The sequence below is a fragment of the Rhea americana genome, unplaced genomic scaffold (genome assembly GCF_003343005.1).
Source record: "Rhea americana isolate MKP2758 unplaced genomic scaffold, rheAme1 scaffold_35, whole genome shotgun sequence".
NCBI lineage: Eukaryota > Metazoa > Chordata > Aves > Rheiformes > Rheidae > Rhea > Rhea americana.
Genome location: NW_028186479.1, coordinates 1,976,984 through 2,000,134, shown reverse-complemented (window position 1 = coordinate 2,000,134; position 23,151 = coordinate 1,976,984). Strand labels below are relative to the sequence as shown.

The 23,151-nt window shown below is 41.1% G+C and overlaps 1 protein-coding gene across 11 annotated transcripts in view; it reads right to left on the bottom strand.

Annotated features, from left to right (window-relative positions):
* The window catches only part of RBMS3 (RNA binding motif single stranded interacting protein 3), a 697,064-nt gene that overhangs the window by 332,418 nt on the left and 341,495 nt on the right, over positions 1-23,151 (bottom strand). For 8 of the 11 annotated variants that reach the window (XM_085311789.1, XM_085311790.1, XM_085311785.1 and 5 more), the window contains one exon: positions 11,379-11,548. In XM_085311789.1, the coding sequence (XP_085167915.1) occupies positions 11,379-11,548 (170 nt within the window). The remainder of the gene's footprint in view (positions 1-11,378; positions 11,549-23,151) is intronic. The other 3 variants (XM_085311786.1, XM_085311794.1, XM_085311796.1) reach the window with 1 other exon arrangement.

The window sequence follows — 23,151 nt, the reverse complement described above, 5'->3', positions numbered from 1 at the left end:
TGGTTGATGGCACATACTGTTACTAAGTACCATTAAGCAGCCCAGCTGCAGACCTCCCGATAGCGGGCCGGGAGGGCTCCCTCGACGGGAGGCGGGGAGCGCTTTCCCACCGGCGCGCGGTCCCGTCCCCGAGCCCTCTCCGGGGCGTCCCACGAGAGGACCTGCTCCATCAGGTCCCCGCAGCAGAAGCAGCAGCGCCCAGCCCCAGCACGCCTGCCCAGCGCCCCGCGCAGCATCGCCGTGACTTGGCGGTCRGGAAGGATAGAGATGTATTCGCCTGGCGACATTTCGCCTCCAGGTGCAGCTTAGGGCTGCTAAATTCTCCACTGAGATCCTGCTTCACGCACTGGTGACAGCTACTAACTACTGGTGCAATCCTTGCAAAATCCCTTTCAGAAGTCGGCGCGGAGAGATTAACGTGCCACGTGTGCGCGAGCTGAAGCAATCCCAGGACAGCCACCGCAGGGATATTTAGTGCAATATTCTCATCAATACCCGTACACTGCCAACCAACAGCTACTAAACAAATGACTGGCGTTACTATTGTGCAGAAATATTTCTCTTCAAAAGAGGATTGCATTAGGGAAAGAAAACAGGGAAGGAAAAAAAAAAGGTAATGGAAATAAGAAAGAGGGAGGACAAGGAATGTAAATCTGTTCCACATAGTTGGCTCAGTGCACACTAAATTGCACTGACAAACAACAACATCCAAGGATCGGCAATGTATTCTAGTCCCACTTTTTTCCACTCTGACCTGCCTCCTCCACACCACAAAATGCCTCTCACGATGGCCAGCGCGGTGAGAGTTACCCCCCTCCCGCACCGGTGGGGCATTCGGCTGCACACGGGCTTACGTGACAGCAGCTGCGAGTCCCCGCTGCATCCGATAAAAGATCTGGTCTTGCGATTAAAGGGAATTCTGTCTTTATATCAAAGAGCAAAAAAGACAGTCAAGTAAACGCAGGAACCTAACAACAACTAACAACAGATCCATGTTACAGAAAGCCAGGTTCTTCTCACTGCTCACTGAAGATAGTTGATGAAATGCCTAAAAGTTAAATACAATAAAATGTGTGTTTCATTTCTGTTAGTATTTTATAGCTGTATCATTACAGTCTGCCTTCCCCTTCTGTAAGGCCCACAATCACGTCTCTAATTCTTACATTAGGTAATAAGAAAAATCGTGTCATGAGTATATTGCCCTTTTTTATTTAAACCCCACTAATGTCTTGGTCATGTTCCATTCTGTTCCATTGCAGCAACCAGTTTTGTTTTCCATTTACAAGCAATTGCTATGAGCTTATTTTATTCTGAGACTCAACAGACTGCTCCATTTGAATCCTGCAGCTCCTTGAACTGGCTGTGCGATTATGTATGAATTCATTTGTTATGCAGTTCATAAGGCACTTAATAAACTTTATATTGAAATGTTTGTGCTAAGTTACTGTACAGTAATTAAAAAACTTCATAATCACACTCCATTTAATTGACAATCCTAAACCTGGTGTTGATTTAACTAATGTAGAGGGGACAAGAAGCATTGAAGATGACTAGAGAAATTAAGTTCTACAAAATTAAGATAAGGTATGGCTCAGGTCCAAATTCCTTATTATTTTTGATTTCCAGGCTGTTGTAGTTTTCTTGTCAGACGGGCTTTTGTTACTCAAAGCCAAAGGTGAAGCAATCAAAACCTCATAGGTAGAGATAAGAGGTTCTGGTTCTGACACACTTCCAGGACCAGCATACCATGGTCCTTACAGGCTAAATACAGCACCTTGTTCCATTTCTGCTATGGCAGTGAGGCAGCCCTTGGAGCATCGCTTCTCTGCTCAGGAACATCATCCCGCTCAGGATGTTCCAATTATAAAACTTTCCTCCACTTAAGGACATAAACAAATGGACATGGTTATATAAACTACATATAACAACAAATCTCCATCAACATGGAAAAGAAACAATTTCTAACCTCAAATAATTCATTTTGAAAACATTCAAATAACCCCTGACATCATCTGTAATACTTGATGAAATTATCCAAACACCCTGGCTTATAATCAGAGGCTTGAAGAGCCCCATCTATTTTGATTATTAAAGAAAAATGTCTGAAAGGTGACTTGATTTTAGTGCATAAGTACATCTGGAGGAGGACAGGGGGAGAGCGAGAGGATCAAAAAGGTCCTTAATCTGATTACACCAAGAACCAACAAGCAAAAATTCAAGACCAGAAGGCTGATTTGGAAGCAAGTCAGAAATTCTGAACGGAGACCATGGTTAACCAAAGCAACAAACTGTTAAGAACAGTGGGAGGCTTACTACTGCTTCCTATCCTCAAATCCACAGTGGGTGCTTTTCTGGAATATATTCTTTAGACTCATATAAATTGCTGTATTCAGTCCAGGAGCAAATGAGGGAAATTTAAGGACATGAAACAGCCAGGAAATAATACTAGATCATCCTTTGGACTCTTCTGGATCTTAAATTCCTATGACTCTGTGAATCATTTTATCCCTTTTAGGGATTAGATCCCTACTATAAAGAAGTTAAAAAATTAATGTTCTTCTTGAATCAGTGAATTACAGAAAATAATTGAAGTTTCATAATTGGATTATAATCTCAGGGGTATATGGAAATGCTGAACAGGGAAACTGAAGTGAGGAAAACATGTCTTTTTTTTTCTTTTTTTTAATGTGATCACTAGGCAGTAATAGCCATAAATGCTGCACTTACTACCTATATTGCACTGAAACAATAACAYGTCTCTTATCCTGCAATAAATGCTATGTGAACAGACTACTGTGTTTCCATGAAGCTCTCATGCGAAACTGGGCGTCCACTGGCAGAAAGCTTATTTCAGAATAGCACTTCATTAGCCACATTGCCGTTACCTGCATTATTTTTGGGGGGTTGCCCCAGAACTGTGACTAGGTACTTTCCAAATAGTCCAAGAGAATAGACTTTGCTTTCTGTAGCACTCATGAGGGGGACATAAAAAAAAATGCCCAGAGACAGAAAAAACCTTTTCAGATTTCAGTCAGATCAACATCTTTTTAAAATTAAGCTGAAAACATTCCATCTTTTCCTGTCTGTTTTATAATGAGGCAGACATAAAAACTCTGACGTAGTTAGAAAAATTCTGAGAAATGCCTTCTCTAGTGAAAATCTTTTCTCAAAAAAATTAAGTTTTTAATATAAATCTAGCAGCAGTGCTTGTCACACAAGTAATTCTGGGAAGTTACCAAATACTTGGAATGAAGGACATTGCATGCAACATAGCAGGGAGCTCTTGTCGATGCTTGTTTGGAACAGTATGGGAAAGTCTAGCAGTTGAACACAATGACATTTTTGTTTTAGTACTGATAATATTCAATAGCTTTGCCATCAAAGCTGGCCTGCCACTTCCCCTTTTATAGAAATTACAGCCATGCTCTAAGATTCTTGCCTTTAGTTGGAATCAGTGCCCAGGTTATTCCGGTTTCTGGGGTAGGGGGAAGGGATTGATTGACTTTTTTTAATTGTTTTTTTTTTAAGCATGACTACTATCGTTTCCTCACAGCATAGCATTAGGACAGCATATTTCTCAAACAGACCAGAAGATTATCTGCATCACACCTTCCAGAGAAAGGCTACAGAAACAGTTCTGCTACACAAATGTCAGAACAGGAACAGTGATCTCCCTCGTCTCCTGAAAGTCTGCAGACTCCTAAACTGTGTCCCAGCTAGAGAACTTCCTACTCCCTCCTCTGCTCTTTCTGCACGTACACAGCCAGCACTTCTGCTGCTATCCATTTGCAAAACAAGCCTATCGGAATGACTTTGTCCTGCAGAACAAATACCCAAAACTGCAAACAAATCCAGCTTCAAAACAGAAGCAGMAAACATAGCCAGAATTTTCCTTGTCACTACTTTAAGGTCCTTGCTTGGAGCAACACCCACATTATTAAATTCAACATTTGGCCAACAGGCACCCAAGAAGCAGAGTCCTCTGCTGGGTCCTCCAGGCGGGTTTTCAGATTCTGATCATTCTACATAAAGAAGAGGAAGAAAGCCTCACTGACGTATCCAGTGGTGATACCATGGCTGACTGGCCACATACACAACACATGCTGGAGAACTGAAGAAAGGAAGAGGACAAGAAAAAAATGGAAATACACACATCTCAGAAGAGGTCAGAAGAAGCTCATTAAGTGAATTTGCCCTCTTTCTTCCTCAAACACCCTTCCTGCACACTCAGCAGAGTAAGTGGCTCTTACAGTCATGCCCTTCACACAGCTACACAGAAGACTCAATATTTCTGTTATGAGCTATCTGTTGTTTTTTTTTCCCCCCAAGGACTTTAATTAAAATTCATCAGAAGAAATGTCTTCAGCAGCAGCGTCTGAGAATGCTGCCTCCTCCCCTATCTTCCATTAAATCAGGTTCATCCAACTTGAAAGGAGATGAGAAACTCTCACTGACACTCTGTCACACTCCAGTGAAAAGACAGGCACATTCAAAACAGGGAAGAGTGCAGGTGCTCATTTATTACTTTACGCAGATTATTTTTCTGCCTTTCTTCCCGACAATGAGAACGTTCACATCCCAGATGGAGCTCTCTGTAGTGCTGTGGGCAACTGCTGACCTAGAGTTTTGTTTTCCCTGATGAAAGAGGAGAGGTAAGAAAAKGATCGGTTCATTGCCTACTGGGGCAACTTTAATGTTTGTTTTTGAACAGTGCAAGACATTTGGAGGCTACAGTAATGGGAAATGAATGCACAAGTGATTTTTAAAGGATAACAGGTAAAGGAGAAAAAAAGACTGCGCACATCCATGCCCATATTTACATAGTGCAAAGATGTAATGTTTATATAACTGAGTCCAAAACTGCAAGTCAACAGATTTCAGGAGCCAAGATGTAGGCAACTGAAATTCAAGTTCACTGAATTGTATCATTTTGGACCCTGGGAGCAAAGGCAAAATGTATCTAATAGCACTWATAAACACCACCGCTATGAAGATGTCTCCAGTGTTAGAACTAACAAACCTCGTCCAAGGCATTACATTCCTACTTTTGTGTCCACTTTAGATATCCTCAATGATTACCATTTGGTTCCTGAACTTAACTCATTTTGACTTAAAAATATTAACCTGAATTCATTTTTCTTCTCCTCCCTACCTGTTGTCATCATCTTCTTTTAGGAAAGCCTGTGATATAAAGAGCTTGAGATATAAAAATACAAGAAGAAGAACAGATTTCTCCAAACTAACCCACCCTGTTCTCAACATGCTAACAAATCAGAGGAAGAAACTCAGGCAGTCCCCTTGCTGCTTTGAATCAGCATGTTTAGTCCAACAGGACACCTTCGCTGTATTAGGTCGAATCTTTCTCGAGACTTTGCTTTCCTGATTTTACTTGAAATAACAAAGCAAATCTGTTTTCTCCCTCAAGTATGGGCATTCCTCTGGTTTCCATGAAGACTGATCTCTTCAGCAGACTTCAGAGTCATTCACAATCCTCATATTACCAGGGTACACTGAACCAAAACATCCACCAAGATTTAAGCAGAACTATTCTATATGATGCCACATGGTTCCTATATAGGCTAATCCCAGTGAACGAGCACTCTTACCTTCATACCCTTGCAGTCTCTGCTATATCACGGAGAATCAGTGCCAAGTGGCATTAATTATAAGAGACATTACGTGGTTCTGTTCAAATCAATACTGAATCCATAGTACACTTTTTTTAACAAATGCAGTGTTACAGAAACCAATACACTCCCTTTCTTCTTCAAAGATTACTCCTTAATTTCTGCTATTTTTGATTTAGTATCTACTTTAAAAAACAAAACTTTTTAAAAAAACTCATTATGGGGATTTTACTTTGTTTTTAACTTTATTTTAATTATAATTTACAGCAATTATTTTTAATGAAAATTCTAATGCAAAAGAAAAAGGAGGAAACTTACTTTCTCCATCCCTTCCTTTCATCAGTTCTCACATACTACATATTTGTTGTTATTTTCGTGAAAAGTATGAATCAAAGCAGCCAAAAATTTCAAAGTCTTTCTGTCTTAACACATGGCAGAAATGGCCATGGCACCATCATGAACTTGCTATAAAGTTCACTCTAATTGACAATTTTTTACTTGTTGTAGCTATTAGCAAAAGCTCCTCCCCTAAAAGGCACCTTGGACCCATCTGAAACCCCAGTGAATTCAGTACGTTTCTGCTGGGGCAAAACGAATACAAAGAGTTCATTTCAAGAATAGTCCTCGTTTTAAGTAACATATGAATTTTCAACTGACAACCTCAGTTATCCTTAGGGCTAGCCCGTTAGTAGAATCCAAACAGTAACAGGCTGAATATTTATTCAAGGTTTCAGAGGGACAAAAACAAGGACGTTCGGAGTCAAATGACAGGCTAAAATCTGAAACTTGATGACTTGTCAAGGAGAGAAATTCATGATACCTTCAGCAAGGGGAAAAAAAAGAAAGATTTGGGTGATTCACACAAAGTATGGATTGAAAAACTATTGAGAGAAAGCAACACTCAAGACAATTACAATTCATTAGGGATTGCCCATACTTGGAAAAACACTGAGCTATAAGACTCTGGTTCATCTTCCACAAGAGTCAGCCTGACTAGCGTACAGACTTACTGCTCTTTATATTTAATTACMTTTGCTACTGGTGTTTTAATTAACTCCTTTAATTTCACCCTGGATCACACATAGGTCAAAACTTGTTGAAGGTTGATAAGATACCTAATCCAAACTTTCTTTCAAAATTATTTGTTTTTTGGGGGGAGAAAACTAAGGCTTAACTTCTTTTCCCCAAATCTCCCTTCTCTTTTCCAAAAATTCTTTTAGATTTTTAAAAGTTATGGGTTTAAGTCTTCTTCAGTGGAAACATGTAAGAAAAGACAAACAGAAATACTAAAATACTAAGAAAGAAATTGTGATTGTTTTGATGTGAAAAACATTTCAATGTAATGAAGCCCAAAATTTTAATTTGAATATGAGATTTCTTTCAACCAATCTCCACAGGGATTTAGTTGGTAAGAATGTGCATGTGAYGTGTCCAGTGTGTCAGCAGGGGACTAAGAGAATTGTGTATGTTTTGAGAGAAGTTTGGAATTCTTCTGAATGAAATACAATACTGTTGATGAAAATCACAATCATAGAATGATAGAATCACAGGATCAGTAAGGTTGGAAGGGACCTCTGGAGATCATCTAGTCCAACCTCGCTGCTCAGCAGGGTCACCTAGAGCATGTTAGACAGGGTTGCATCCACGTGGGCCTTGAATATCTCCAGAGAAGGAGACTCTACCACCTCTCTGGGCAACCTGTTCCAGKGCTCCGTCACTCTCACAGTGAAGAAATTCCCCCTCATGTTCAAGCAGAACTTCCTGTGGTTCAGTTTTTGCCCAYTGCCTCTTGTCCTGTCACACGGGACAACTGAAAAGAGTTTGTCCCCGTCCCCTTGACACCCTCCCTTCAGGTACTTRTACACATTGATAAGATCCCCCTCAGTCTTCTCTGATGATGGAYTGAGTTTTTCCAGAGCTAATCCTTTGTATTTTGCTTGCACAGCAAAGATTTTACACATTTTTCTGTCTATGAATTTTCAATCTTAATKTTTACTATCTTTTCTTTTGAAAACAAGCATATCTTGGTCAAGAAGATGCATGTGTAATGGTTTGTACCCGTGGATGGTACACAGACTATGTATCACAGAGAATTAAATCCTAAGGGTATAATATTTACTATTATTTTAACATAATGCTTAAAATCAGATCTTTAGAATACTATGATCRGATGATCAATATGACCAGGGATGGATATAAAATCTCTCTTTTTAAAAAAATGGAGAAAGGAAAAGGGAGGTACAGCTGCATACCACAGGTGCCATATGAATGCACCTATGCCTCTCTTACTCTTTCTCCATTTTTTCGAAAGCCTTTTTACTCGATTTTCATTGAAAATACAGAAAAAAGATACACACATAAAAGAAGAGCCTGTCCTTGCTTACTAAACRTTCCTACTCACTCTTTTTCAACACAATCTTTGACAATGTATTGTATGAAGTTCCAAAAGATACAGTGCAACCTAATAGCTCTCAGCTGCAAAAGAGAGTCTGAGGCAACATTGCTGGACACGTTAAACCAGATATTGAGGATCACAACCATATAAGAAGAAAATCTTCCAGTAGTACTTCTTTTTTTATTTACTTGGTTACAGTGCAGCCTATGATGACTTGTTTTCCTTTAGTTATATGAACAGTTTGACAGATTACTGTGACAAGGTTACTCTTAAATTGATAAAAGGTTTGATAGTGTTGGAACATTTGTCAGAAATGTCTGACAYTGTGTGTAATGGACTCCGCACTTCAAGCATCAATGGCACTCCAGTCTGCTATTTTCTGTTTAGTGTGCAATATACGCCACATAAAATCTCACAGCAGAAATACAGAAAAGCAGGCAGGATTCATCAAGACAGACCCTTACTTTATTAAACGGTTTTGATAAAAGAGTTATCCACTCCATAGCCATAAGGCAAAAAACAATTAAAAATGTTACATGTCACTTAGAGGGTAACCTTCCTGCTGGAATAAACCTGGAAATGGGAAGTGCTATGATAAACATACAGAGCCGCAAGCATTTCCAGCACTCCCTATGCTTCTAAAAGAGAAATGTTGAGTTTTTAGAACATTCTTCCTCAGACCTGCCAAATGCCAGAAATTGCAAGCGACAGTTATACCGCTGGCAGCCTTGTCACATGCCTGGGCCAAGGAAATGGGTTCAGAAGGGCTCACTTGAGGTGCTGGCAGCCAGCCTAGGGGAACTAGTGTGCTGGGCACAAGCTGGCTTTGGCAAATACCCTTCCCAAAAAAACTTGCATTGAAAGTAGTAATATATTGGTTTATAGATTGGATTCAGGTTTTCACTTCATATCTTGTAGTAAATTATGCTAATATTTCTATGCAGGAACCTTAAGGGCTAGCACCTTTTTCTGTGCTGTGAATACCTGTTTACCCAAACATATGAAGGCCATGTATGTTATCTTTCCTTTGGGTGATAAAACCCCACTGATAAAACTGAGAACTGCATAAGCTAAGAAGGAGCTGTACAGAAGGCACCCATTTCTAAAGACACAAATGGATGTTTTGCTCAGAATAATTTCCACTGCATTTTACAGATATTGTAGACTGCTGCTGTATGTGCTGCATTTATTGGAAAACACAGTTAATAAAATAAGGATCTGGAACTTTATCCATCTCTACTACATAACCATTTGCAAAGGTAAAGAAAATACCTTGCCGCATATTACTTTAAAAAACTACACACTGCCATGACAAACTGTTGTATTTTCAGACGCTTTAGTTACTCTCTATCTGTCTTCCTTTTGTTTTCATAAATACTTTTAATATTCTAGGGAAAAAAAAAAATCTATCTGGCTTCTCCTCACTTCCACTTAGTCAAATGATAGAAAATCAGCAAAATAAGTGTCACTGTTTTCTTGAAGAGCATCTGTTCACACAGGAACTCCGTGACAGCAAGACAAAACCCTATAATCATCTACCAGATTAAGTTTAGTGGAGTGCATTCAAAATTTTGTCACAGTACTGAAAAGAAGCTGTGAGATAGTTGATGTGCATTTCCCATAAGCAGATAGGCAGTAGGGACATGCTCTGCACACTTTGTGATTCAATACTAATGCCACAGCTGACTTGTGCCTCACATCATGACTGTAGCACTGAATAGCAAAGCCATGAGGCTCCTGTAGGAGTAGTTAGTTCATCYCTGATCAGCTGCTCAGCTGAAAGCATTTATCTGAACTTAGAAAGGATCAGACAATAAGCAGATATATATCAAAATAGCTTTGTGAATGTCAACAGAGCTAGAGTCAATTTATACCTACTGAGGATCTGGCCCTTGAACTGGGATTATCTGCAACTGTCACAAGCAGAAAGTGTCAATGAATATAGATTGTACAAATGTCAGGCAGGTATACTAACAATCCAACTTGCATGGAATATGAAATATCCTGTGAACACTAAGCAAGTTCTACTTCTCGTGATTTTAGTAGAGATAATTGTGAAATATCAGTCACAGGGAAGAGCGCCAAGCTGCCATTATTCTGCTCAAATTCAGAAATCACTCCAGGGAAGGCTTCTATTCCTTCTATTATACAGTCCCAGATGGCCAAGTCTGGATAAAACACACTTGGAGTAGTTCTTCAGCACTTCTGGTCAAGATCAGGAAGTGCAGAATGACATAAAATGGAACATCACTTTAATCTTTTACTCCTATTGAAAACTTCAAAACAGCAGCAATTTCAGTTCAGGTCACTAGATCAGCCTCAGACTGTTTCTTATTTTACCAACATCCATTTATTGACCTCTAGTCAAAGTGCTGATTTGCAATGAAAAACCTCAGAGATGCTGGTCTMTTTTAAAATAGAATATTCTATGTGAAAAGCACTGCAGAGCTCCATATCATAGGATTTTTTTTTAATCTCTCCAAGTTCTTATTTAACTAGAAAAAAAAGGCATTCTCCTAAATTCTAGCTAGGCAATCTCAACCTGGAATCTCAAACTGGATTATTCCCCTCTCACACATTATCARTAATAAAGACTTTCAAATCAGGGTCTCATTTCTAGCCATATTATCCATTACATTCAATCAACTGAAGACGGGTAACCAAGTGCACTGTTTTAGGAAAACAGTTTGGTTGAGGATGCACGACGAGTAAACAGCTTCTTTCTGCTGCCTCTCCAGTTTTAACAGCAATAAACCACAACAAACCTGGGACTTACTCAGAAAGCTTGCAAATATGACTCTACAGCTATACAGGGAAACTAGAAGGTACTTGCTACACCATCAGTTTTCACTGGAACGACAGGTAACTAGACATTTGCGACAAGGCCACCTTCACTTGGTTTCATACTTTGCCATCTCTGAGCCCAGCAATGTGTGACGTAGCAATCAAAAGATGTGATAAGCGATTGAGGTGGGAACACTCATGTTTTGTTGTGCATTAAAGTTATGATTCACAAGTTATTCTAACTATAAAATCTGTCATTAAGGAGCTTTTCTTGCTGTGCAGTATTTTCTTTAGATAAAAATAAACCATAGCCAACGTGAAGGCCCTCCTCAGGTCTCTAGCCCCAAAAAATCATTTTCAGAAGCTTTCAACAGACATTAGGTGCTTGAACCAAAGGAAAAACAACCTTCAAGTGCACCAGATCTCTATCTTTATGCAGGCATGAGTGCAAATTTAAGGGCCAGCTCTGCCATTTTCCTGCCTTTTTTTTTTTTTTGTGTGTGTGTGTGTGTGTGACAGACTAGCACATTCCAGTCAAACCAGAAGACATACGATATTTTCACTGCACTTACGGCTGGCACAGCTTGATGAGGTCCTGGTCAGTGGTGCCGGGTGGAAGGCCTCGAATGTACAGGTTGGTTTTACTCAACTGCTCGCCGCTGCTGTTGTTGCTGCTGTTGTTGCTGCTGTTTGTGCTGGGGCTGGGAGGAGCCATGGGGTGGGGAGCTGGTGCATAGGACTGCTGAAAGCAAACACAAAAAAAAGGCCGTTGTTGGAAACCAAAAGCATCATGAGCTCCTATGCTTTACTGAGGTAATTTAGAATTAATGGCATTCTTGCCTTGCTCTCCCTTCATCCACCCGCCTGCTGCACCTATCCCACCCCTCCAGCCCAAGGACAGSTAGGTATTACGGATGTCTGTCACCATGGAAAACAGGGCTTGGGAGAGAGGACCAGAACAGCACCTCCTGCTCTTACAAACATACCCATCTCTGAATGAATGCAAACTACATGCAAAAACTGAGTAATGCCACTTCCGAAGGGAGGCATTCTCATGGGAAAAACAACATATCCAAACCTGAGCCAGGAAAGATGCACCCACACGTTGCACAGACTACCTTCCGTGGGGCAGCAATATGGGGTTTTAGCTGCTGAAGCCCCCGGCTAGCTCGCCCTCGGCATAGTTATTTGCAATGCAGGCGATTTATCGGCAGAAGGCAAAGGAAGGTGACGACCAGCACCGTCCCTGCTATGACCCAGGTGGGAGTTTCGCTCTGCCACRGAACGCCGAGGGACGCGGCACTCGCCGGGCAGCTCCAGAAACTGCAGTCCGAGCTGCGCTTTCCCTCCTCTCAAGTGAGGGGGGAAAAGCTGCTGAGAGGAGGGAAAAGACACTTGCTGGAAGACCATCAGCACACCCCGCTATCCGTGTGCCACTGCAGGTAAACATCCGGTCAGCAAGAAGTTAACAATAATGGACTAATAAGCGGGTATAGGCAAAGTACACGCTAGCCGATGACTGCAGCGATGACACTTGTGTGACTTCTGAGACGCTAGTCCTGCATTTGGGCCTCGAACAGAGAAAATACTGAACTGGGTGAGTACTTCTGACCATGCTAGGGAACAACCCCTAGGCCCTGCTTTAGTGCTTATAATTATGCACCTACTATATCAGAGCCTTGGTAGATGAATATTTTTATATCAGTACCTTGAAACAGTTTCAAACAAGTCACTTTTATCTAGAAGAATGAAAAGAGATAGAGCACTTAAGGAGAGCGTAAGTGATAGGTGAAGCTGGACTTCACCAGAGAAGAACCTCAGAAGCGTTGAARAAATGTGTAAAACCGCACAGTTGCAAAGATCCCTTGCTTCCTTTTTTGTCCTTCTTCCTAGTTGCTCCAGAAAACTTTTGAACCAGGATTAGGAAAACCCCATTAAGCATCCGGACATAAGAATTCCTCGACGATCTAGCGCGGTTATAATAGGATTGAAGTAGGACCCATTAAAAGGAAAAATCAGCATAACAGACAGTGTGATCGTCATGCTAGCAGGTAATGACATTCACTCTGATCTACAGCAGGAGAGAAGGACAAGGCGCTTCCTTCCCTGGGCATCTGGGTAGATACTCTTRCTGACAACCAAAAGCACTTAGCGCGCACGGATCATATTACTCGGCACGCACATTTTATCGCTGGGTAATTCCCACCCACCCGAGCGTCAATGTCATTCCCAGAAATAGAGCCGCGAAGCAGCAGGGCAGAGGAGCAGCCCTGCGGGATCGCCTCGGCAACATCCCAGCACTGCGGGCACGTCCTGGAAATCAGCTCCGTGCCGCCGCGCGGCTGCAACCTCCAACTAAGACCTAAAGGCATGAATCTTAAAATAACCTGGTTGAAACTATATTTAAACCTCCGGACACTGCAGGGCCGTGGCAGAGGTAAAGGCAACTGGAGACTGTGTTTGGCTTTAGTGTAGTAAGAGCTCAAGAAATATCCCATAGTAATTTTGCACATTTTGAGCATTAGCAATATATGAAAAAAAAAAAAAAAAAAGTCAAGGTAGCATTCTTACTGCTTTACCCCTACATTTCAATTTTAACACACACATTGAATGCCTGTAAATGGCATAAGGCAAAGACAGAATTTTCTCCAAGCCAATACTGTGCTATATACTTTAATTATTAATTATTAGTGTTATATATGTCATAGCAGAGCATAATGAGTAAATGGTCTATTATCACACCAAGTTAATAAGCAAGAAAAAAAAAATGGAAATACACCTTTAGAATATAAAGAGCAATTTTCACTCTATTATAAGATCTTTATCCTCACACAGAAGAAAGCACTAGGGGCCTGATTCTAATTTAAGCTTAGGCCATTTTATCCCCCTTAGCCAGCTGAAAGAGGACCTAAAAGTGAACCTGAATTGCACTTGCACTGATTTTAAGGCCACAGCTCTATAAAAAAAAGCCTTCGTATACATTGAGAGTTAGGCCACAGGATAYGTTTTTCAAGCAAGACCTGCTCAGACAGTAGCCAAACACCAATGTTCAGACTCTCCACAACATCCAGAGAGAAGCTCTAAGCGTGCCCGAGGGTGGGTAGAGGGGCAGCCACGCTCTGCTTTGCAGGGTAACGATCTGCTTAGACCCGCAATCACCACCAGACTAAACCCTCTTCACTAATAAATCTCAACCACTGCAGCCTGTAGTAATTTCCATGCATGCCCAATACCCCAGAATACCATCCACAGAAGGATTATAAAATTGCCTGCACTAAGGCTGATGACATCTTCTGGCCAGTTGCCAGGTTAAAAGCTTCAGGTCTGAAGACAGCTTTGAATTCTTGTTTCCTGAACCAATGAGTATATGGCCGATGGCAGAAGTATGTGTTTCGCCTYCACATGAGGAAAAGGTCTGTTTGTTAATCACCGCATAATAACCGGAGTGAAAGAAACCTGACGATGATCCCAGGTAGTGACCACTCGCTACAAGGGACTGGCCAATACCCAGAAGGGCTCTGGCTGCCTGGAGAGCTGCRCACACGCCCTGCGGCAGCAGGAGATCCAGCCCACTTCTTGACATCGCTCCCTTCGTCGCCTGGGGCAAAGCACTCAACTTCTCCGATGCAAAGAGCAGATCAGTCCAGACTGGATCAAAACACTGTGACACCAGTTACAGAAAACCAGGAAAGATGCTTTGCCAACATGGCCAAGCGCAGGAGCTGCAATACTAGAAAAATATTATGCAAAATCTACACGCTTTACTTCAAAAAGGGAGCTGGAAGTCAGAGCTGACTTCGTTGTTAATTTTTCAAATAACCAGTGCAACCGACTCATTTTTCAATTCCTACGCTTCATTTTTTCAATGTGGGGGAGATTGAACTGGTTTGCAGATCATTCTAAGCAGCCAATTAATTTAGCATGGCTAGCTAATAGGATTTGTTTCCATCTTTGAAAAATGAATGAAATTTCTCCTTTTTTATTATTTAAAAGTAAGAAGTTAGTGTTTAATGCTTATCCAGCCCTTGGTAACACACCCTTGCACTTAAACCCTACCATTGAGCACTCTGAAAGAAAGCAGCCCACGCAAGTGCATACAGCTAAGCATTCACAAGGAGACACCTTAGTCTTTCTTACTCAATAACCCAGAAATGCTGAACCAGAAGCCTGCTTGGTTACAAAATGAACAACACTCCTCCTTCCAGAATTCACCCTCCTTCCAGAATTCACCCTCCTTACGCAAGAATGGTATTTTTCCTCCCATGGCAACCACAGTATTCTTATGTAGTTTTTCGCCTGTTGCAAGTTTGGTCTAAAGTATTTTTCTTCCAGAGCAAAACACTATTTAAAAAGACAAAAATTTAGATTTTTTTAAAAAAAAAAAAAAAAAACATACAATTCCTTTTGGTTGGGAATCACAGGCCCCAGATGCCAAGTTGTAGAGTCTGCTTTATTAGCAGCAGCTGGCTCCTTGGCAAGCTTCTGAGGCGGTCGGGCTTGTGGTTTTGGAGTGGCCTCAGAGCCTCGGATGTAGCTGGACAGCTATGCTGATAGACTAGCCAATTTGTTTGTGTTCACCTTTGGCTATGCCGAGTTTGTACTCTTCTATCCACTTGAAAGTAAAGTTTTGGAAAGATTCTCCAATAACAGTGATATGTTGACTCTTCCCATCGAAGTGCATATTTCATATAAAAATATGAGTATGACACACAGTCCTGCATTAAAACATGTGTTATTTAACCAGTTGTGAACACACACACACAAACCATTTCACTCTGAACAGGGGGAGTTTCCAGCTGCTAGATTCATCTCACTTAAAGTCCAATTGCCATACAATTCCCTTAGCTCCTGACTGAGAGGAAAAAATAAGGCAAAGTAAATACAAAATAAATTGTGCAAATATCAGTTTACAGCTCACACTAGCAAAATACTATTTGCGCCCTACTGTAAAGGAGCAATTTTTGAGAGCTTGAGGGTTTCCTACTGGCCAGTTATAGCAATGATGAGAGGATGCCACCAACTTACAGGCCTGCTCATGGGATTTTGTAGCTGATTGAATGGCCAATCTCATACTAAGCAAGAGACAATCAGAGTTGCAGAGAAAACAGAGAGACAGGGCAAATGTAATATAAAGACTGAGATGATAAACACAGCAATTCTTGTGTCTTAGATTAAAACCTGAGTAAACCTCATCCTCTGTGAGGAGCCACACCAAAAGATAGGATACATTTCTGGTCCATAGCCAGGTGGAACAGAAAAGTGAATAAAAGAAAAACAAATGTAACTGGCAACACAGCAACCGYGTGTATTTTAGAAAGGCTGCAGGCAGGGGACTCCAAGTCTTGCGTTTGCACGGCAATCACTGACCTTGCAGCATCCAGTCATGACTATTGTCTAGCTCCCATCCGGCCAACGAAGGCCTGGAGCTGCACTTGGATGCTTCCCTGCATAACCAGATCCTTCCCTAGACATCTAACACAAACCAAACAACTATATTAGTGTGCGTATTTTCTAACTTCACTGCACGGTGACAAAGCTTCCTGGACTGTTTCTGTAACAAGCAACAACCCACCCCTTGGCAACTTTTTCCATCTGTAAGGAGGGGCATGTGAAAATATAAGTAAACTCAGAAGATGATGAAAGACAGTAAGGTTCAAAGTCTGCTCAATCACAATCCTTTCACTTGGGAAAACCAGAACACACCTCAAGAGGATTTTAATTTGTCTGAGTCACTTCCAAGCATTTAAATGTGATTTGTTGGATACAAGAAGTACGGTGAGTCAGAGCTCCTGGGTTCTGCTCTCTCTGCTGCCATTATATCACTGTGCTGCCCCAAGTTAGTCATTTCGACTCCTTATGTCTCAGTTTACCAGTCTGACGTGAATCTTATTTACCTTGTCTTGGTTTATATAATATTCTGTGACTACCAGATGAAAGGTATTATTAAATACTGCAGTATTGCTTTAAAATGGAGAATATACTATTAAAATTAACAACAGAAATTAGCCTTAACTTTTGCAAATGAAAATTATTTCTCTCTACAATGATTTTACTAGCCTGTACCCAAACTGAATGAATGATTTTAAAAGTAAAATGCCAGTCCAATGAATTTTCTCATTAAGAAGTATTTAAAATAATTAGAATTATTGAAACAAAGTATTCTTGCTCATCCTTTGTGTACACATTGAACAGTATTTTATTTTATTCTATTCCAAACAATATCTTTAGTTCATAGCAAAAAAAAAAGAAAAAAGAAAAAGCATCACTATGTTTTGCTTACCTGTGCTTTTCACATAGTAAAAAAAAAGATTACTAGTGAAAAATGACAGTGAAAAAACCCAGTTCTCAAACAGCTACAGAAGTCATTCAACAGCCAGATTAAATTTGGGATTTGATGGACCAGTATGATATTTTCTGAGACCTTTCAGTTTCACATACAAAGCTGTTGAAATTAGTTGGCTAAATACTCCTGTGGCTTACAATTCCCCCAAACCTAGCAGGAAGCACTCCAGCTCTATAAAGCATAAATTCAGGCAGAATTTAGTTCACTTTTCCCTTAAAAAAAAAAAAAGAAAAGAAAAAAAAAGCTTGTCTTTCAATCATTTGACTGCCTAGTTTTTAGCATTTGATGAGCACCTACAGGTAGGCAATACACAGGAAGCAAAGCGTACAAGGGAATAGGAGAAAATCCCTCATGGGAGAAATCTGCGAAGTATGTATCAATTTATAGAATTCTCCGCTTTGAAAAACAAAAGAAAATAAAGCCCAACACCAAATCACTTTTCCTGGCTATCTGTAAGAGCCCTGAGGGTTAGTAATCACTACCCAGGTGACCCCTACCAGAAGCCTGCAGATTCTCTCATTGATCAGATCATCTTGTATTTCCACTAAGATTGACACCACGGTCAAATGAAATAYATCAGGCGGCCTCTCTCGCTCGCTCTCTCGCCTCACGAGAAGCTTTCAAAGCCAACTGGTCAGGCAGAAAGCGGCGATTTAGTCCTTAGTACTAAAGAGCCAAAGACTAGGATGAGAGCTGTGGCACCAAATGAATATTTTCCCCTCTGGAAAATAACCTTCACCACCTTGTCTCCTCCYGTTTATTTCATGGTAGGAGGTTCCCGTGACAGACCATTCCTGTGGCACTATTTATTTCTCAGCAAGGGAGAAGGAGAATTCTTCCTTTAGATAAAGTATTTTGGTGGTTTGGCCAACTCATAAACAATAACCCATATTCTGTGACATAAATTAGTGTTTTTGCTTCATTATCCAATCCATTCATATTTTATTGATGTACTGAGACTAAATGTGAACAGAATCTAGATCTTAAAAGTACTAAATCCGAGYAGTCTGGACTATAAAACATTGCAGTTCCCCTAAGAAGAATATTTTAGAGCACAGATCAAAATATGACAGCAATTACTGCCTGTGATACAACAACTTTGTGGTAGAAAATGAAGGAGGGAGGGAATAATAATGTTAAGTTAGCAGAGATTATTTTTTGTGCTTACATTTCCAAACATTTTGGGGCTATCTGTGTACCAGCCTGCCACACTGCCAAGTTCTCAGTCCATTTGAAGGTTAAGGATAAAAATGTAGAATCAAAGTCTGATACTTAACTTGGAAAATACATGTAAAAGCAGAATGCGTTTTTGCTTCTGAGAGTCTAAATTTACTATCTAGGTATTTGTTTACACATGGCAGACTAAAAGTGTCTTGGAAATGAGACGTAGGGGGTGCGTACGGCTTTGCATTGCTTTTCTGCACACAGGCCGCGCATACCACAGCATCAGCACCCGCGAGAACCTGAACGTCATAAAACCACCTCACAGCGAACTGAACTTAAAGCACAGAACAAAACCAGAATCTGATATAATCTATTTCCTCTCCACACAAAAATATTTGGTAAACAGAGATCGTAAGACGGAGATTTCTTGGTTTTGCAGAAGGAAAACCCAAACAAAAAAGTTCTTCAAAATCCAACCTAAATTTCCTCAGTTTCTCTTTCTTGTAAAAGAACTAAGCGGGAAGCCTGCCACGGTCACCGCGAGCGGAGGGGATGGAGCGTAATTGCCTACGAACGGCCTGCGTCGTGTCACCGTGGCCCCATCGGCGCTTTCGCAGAAGAGCACGGGAACCCCTGTCCCCCCTGCCCTGCCTGACCATGCCTCTCCTCCGGCCGTGGGGGCGACGCACACAACACCGCGCGTGCGGAGAACCTGGCCCAGACGTAACGGTGCGACAACATCTGCCCAGAGCCCGGCGTGGGCCACCACGGCTGGAGCTGCCGTTTCCCTCCGGGCCGCGGGAACTAGGGCGTCCGCGGGCCTGGAGCCAGCGGACGCCCGCAGAACGCAGGAGCCATCACGAACCTTCACCCCAGTTTTGCTTTGAGCATAAAGCGTCCCTGCTCAAGCTGCCCTCTTCTCACAAGCGCATACAGCTTTTTAAAAAGACGCCCACGCGAGCTACTGCAGTTGAGACCTACTTCCTTGCCTAGGGAGAAGGTGAGGGACCCACCCGCACAAGACAAGAAAGCCCTCAGAGAAGCAGCTCGTGGGGCTGGTGCAAGAGCCTGGCAGTGCTGGTGAAGACTTAGGCCTGGATCTACAGGGGCCRTTAGTCCAGGCGATGCTGAGCACTCTCACCCTTGTGCCTGCTCCTCATGACGCAGAGCCCGGGGCACCCCTGGGCGCAGCCCCTCAACACGAGCCACCTGGGGACATGGGCTCCRAAGCCGCAGTTCAGGAACCTCTCTGCAACCTGAGAGCAAGTAGTCTATGGGAGACYGAGTTCACAGCCGGCAACTTTTGCGTACTGTTGTGCGATAAACTCGCCCCTTTCAGAAAAGGGCAGAAAGCTCTTCCTTTTTCTTTTAAATGCCACCTCCAGCAGGAAACGTAGATGAGTTGCTTTGTTTGTTTAAATAAAAGCCATAGAATGAAGAGATGCTGAGTTTTATTACACTCGATTTATTCAGTCCTTTCTATCCTTTTYCTCAAAATTCAACGTCCTATAAGTGATGTTCGTTTTGAGGATTCATCTGCTCAAGCATGCTGTGAATGTGTAAAAATACCCACTGTTATCTATTTGAATCTATAAAATATTTCTGCATTTTTACTTCACTGCCATTACTACTCTTCTCATTAGGAAATCACACTTAGACTGATTTGAACTCTGAGAGCCAAAGGCAACTGGCACTCAGGATACAGCCTATATTCACACTAAATGCAAGCTCATAGAAGAGGTCCAAACTGATCAGACCATCTTCAGGGTTATCTGAGCAGTAGCATAACTAGATTTTACTGCCTAGCGCACACTTCACTGTCCTGGTTGGAGGTCCTGAGAATGCCCACAGCACTACTGAACAGTTCTAGGCTCCTTCTCAGTTTTGTAATACTTAAAGTCACTGGAAGACAGCAACTAATTTTAAAGATTTTTGACATTTGTTTTTGCTAGAATGTAAATAAARATCACAAACATTTTCAGAAAGTAAAATCACACCTCAATGCCCACTTTGCTCCAAAATCCGTGAATATGCACTCCCCTGGCTAGATACATGAAAGATCTATCATTTCTCACCCTGTGCTGCAGTACTATTCAGCAGATCTTTTCTCTTCCAATTCCAGCTTCTCTTTTCTCAATGTTCTGGTTTARTCAAAATTTCAATTGGTCAGAAACATTCTGTCACTTTGGTTTTTAGCACCTTGCAAAGCAGGAAAAAAAGATACTAATTTACTACAATAAAAGTCCTCAATGTTTTCCCATTCCTTCGACAACAGACTGTGTTTCTCTGCATGTCTGCAGTTTCAAATGTTACTGAACTCACGCACTCAGAAATGTTGACTCAATTAAAATATCCATACAAAACTAACTTTTAGTTTGGTAGAAGTAATCTATCTTTTTGTCTGATATCTTTAGAATGGCTCATAACTAATGCAGAAATTTAATTTCATCATTAATTCCTCTTTCCTCAGTTCTCTAAAATTGTAATTATTTTCTACTAAACGTTGTGAGACGATAAGCCAAATGTCTTGCTAACATACGCAGATCCAGCTGAAGATGTTTCACCCACTACATTTCGGGCTTTGTGCCATATACTTGCTCCAGACTGTGCATAACTACAATAGGAATCTCAACTTCTGTGCGCCAAGCTCAGAGGTGCACAGCCTTTTAGTGTGGGGACTCAGCTTCTTCATTACTCATCTGTGTAAAATCCAACACAGCATTAATCATGATGACAAGGCACTACTATTGCAACAAGCAATATGCACTCAGAAGAACAAGTTTCATATGTTAAAATTCCTAATACATCTAGAAAGAAAAAAAATATTTCTAATCCATTCATCTCTATTTTTACCACATTTTTCATCACAGTTATATACTTCTTGATAAACAATTGCTTAAAAATGCTTATTTCTACACTGCAGCAGTGCCTCCAAATAGCTTTGTTTGCTTTCTGACCTTTTAATATTCTTCATTCACACATAAATTATTTTTTATGTCTGCATTTTTTCCTCTGAAAAGAATATATATTTGAAGTCATTTCAAATGTTAAATCAGGGTAAGAAAAATTAGAAAGTCTCCTTAATAAATTTCCTCAATAAATTTTGTAGTGAGCGTCATAATGGAATCTTGGAGAATGTTAGCATGCAAMAATGTTTATATTTTGAATCAGATAAATATAAATATTCTGAAAGTCTTCATACAGAATATCACCATCTCAGAGGCAACGTTTCAAAAAAACGTCGAGCAATAATCCAACTTTGTAACAGTTACATACCATATTATCAGCTGCAGTGGAGATTAGCTAGGCACATAAGGGTCAAGAAGGTWGTCTGTAGGTATGTCGGCAGCAAAAGGATGACAAAGGAAAACATTTGCGCACTGCTGAATAGGGCAGGRGAGCAGTGACAAAGGAGACCAAAAACATGGTGGTGCTTGACACTTTCTTTGCCTTAGTCTTTCCTGGCAAGGTCTGCCATCAGGCCTCTTAGATCTCCATGCAGAGTTTGGGCAAGAGGCATCASAGCATGGAAAAGGAGCTTTAAATTAGAAACTATTCTTGTAAACTGGTTATAGCTTATTTAACAGAGAACTCATCCATGGGGCTGGGCAGAGGGCACACAGGGGTGCTGGCCGATGTCACTGTTGGCTGCGCTCCATCATCTTTGAAAGGTTGTGGCAATCGAAGGAGGTCCCTGATGACTGGAAAAAAGGCCAATATTGCATCTGTCTTCCAAAGARGGAGGATCTGGGGAACTRCAGGCTGTGCATACCTTGGCAAAACCAAAGAGCAAGGCCTGCTGGAGGCTATTTCCAATCACACGAAGGACAAGGTGACTGAGAACAACCAACGTGGGCACAGCAAGGGCACGTAACACTTGATCAGCTCAACTGCCTCTGTTTCGAGTGGCCAGCACTACAGGAGAGGGGAGAGATGTGGATGCTGTCTACCTCGACTTCAGCAAAGCTTGCAATATGGCCCTCCATAGCATCCTGTCAAGGGGGAAACTTTGGATATAAGGTARAAGTTTTCACCACATAAGCAGCTAAGCACTAGAACAGGAGCACMGAGAGGTTGTACAGTCTCCTTCCCTCCCTCAAAATTTTCAAAACTCAACAAGGCCCAGAGCAACCTGACCTAACTTTGAAGCTGGACCTGACTTTGACCAGGAGGTTGACAGGATGACACCCAGAGGTGCCTTCCAAACTACATATTGTATGATTCTATGATTATCAGCAAGAAAAGTCTCCAAATACTGATACTGAAACCTCTAATGCCTATAAGAAAGAATCACTTAGCACAACACACTTTCACCTCCTGCAAAAAAACTTCAAGTTTACTTACAGAACAAACGTCTACTAAGTTATTTCTGCAGATGCTGATACAAGCTATAAAGAAATTCAGCGGCACACAAAGAATTTACTAAAATGGATAAATCCAAATTCTACTCTTGTGCTTTGCTTTGACCTCTAGTTTAGTTCATTTGCTAAAGTCAATATTAAATGACAATGTTGCACACTTTTCCATAATAGCAATATTTACACCAATACAATATCYTTAGTTAAAGGAATTAAAAATGCTGAAACTCCTATTCCTCAGCSTCTTTGAAGATCTCAAGAATAAAAACACTGTCCAAGAGAAAGCAGTGCTATTGTAAAAGCGGTCTGGTTCTGAACCATGTGAAATGAAATAAACTGGCAGGTCTTTAATTTATGACACAAAAAAYTTTAAAAAATTAATGCCATTCCCAGCTGCCGTAAGGTATTCAAAGTTCAATTTTGGCAAGATTTGGAATTAAATGCAACCCAAACTAAAAAAAAAAAAAAGTGTCTTATCTG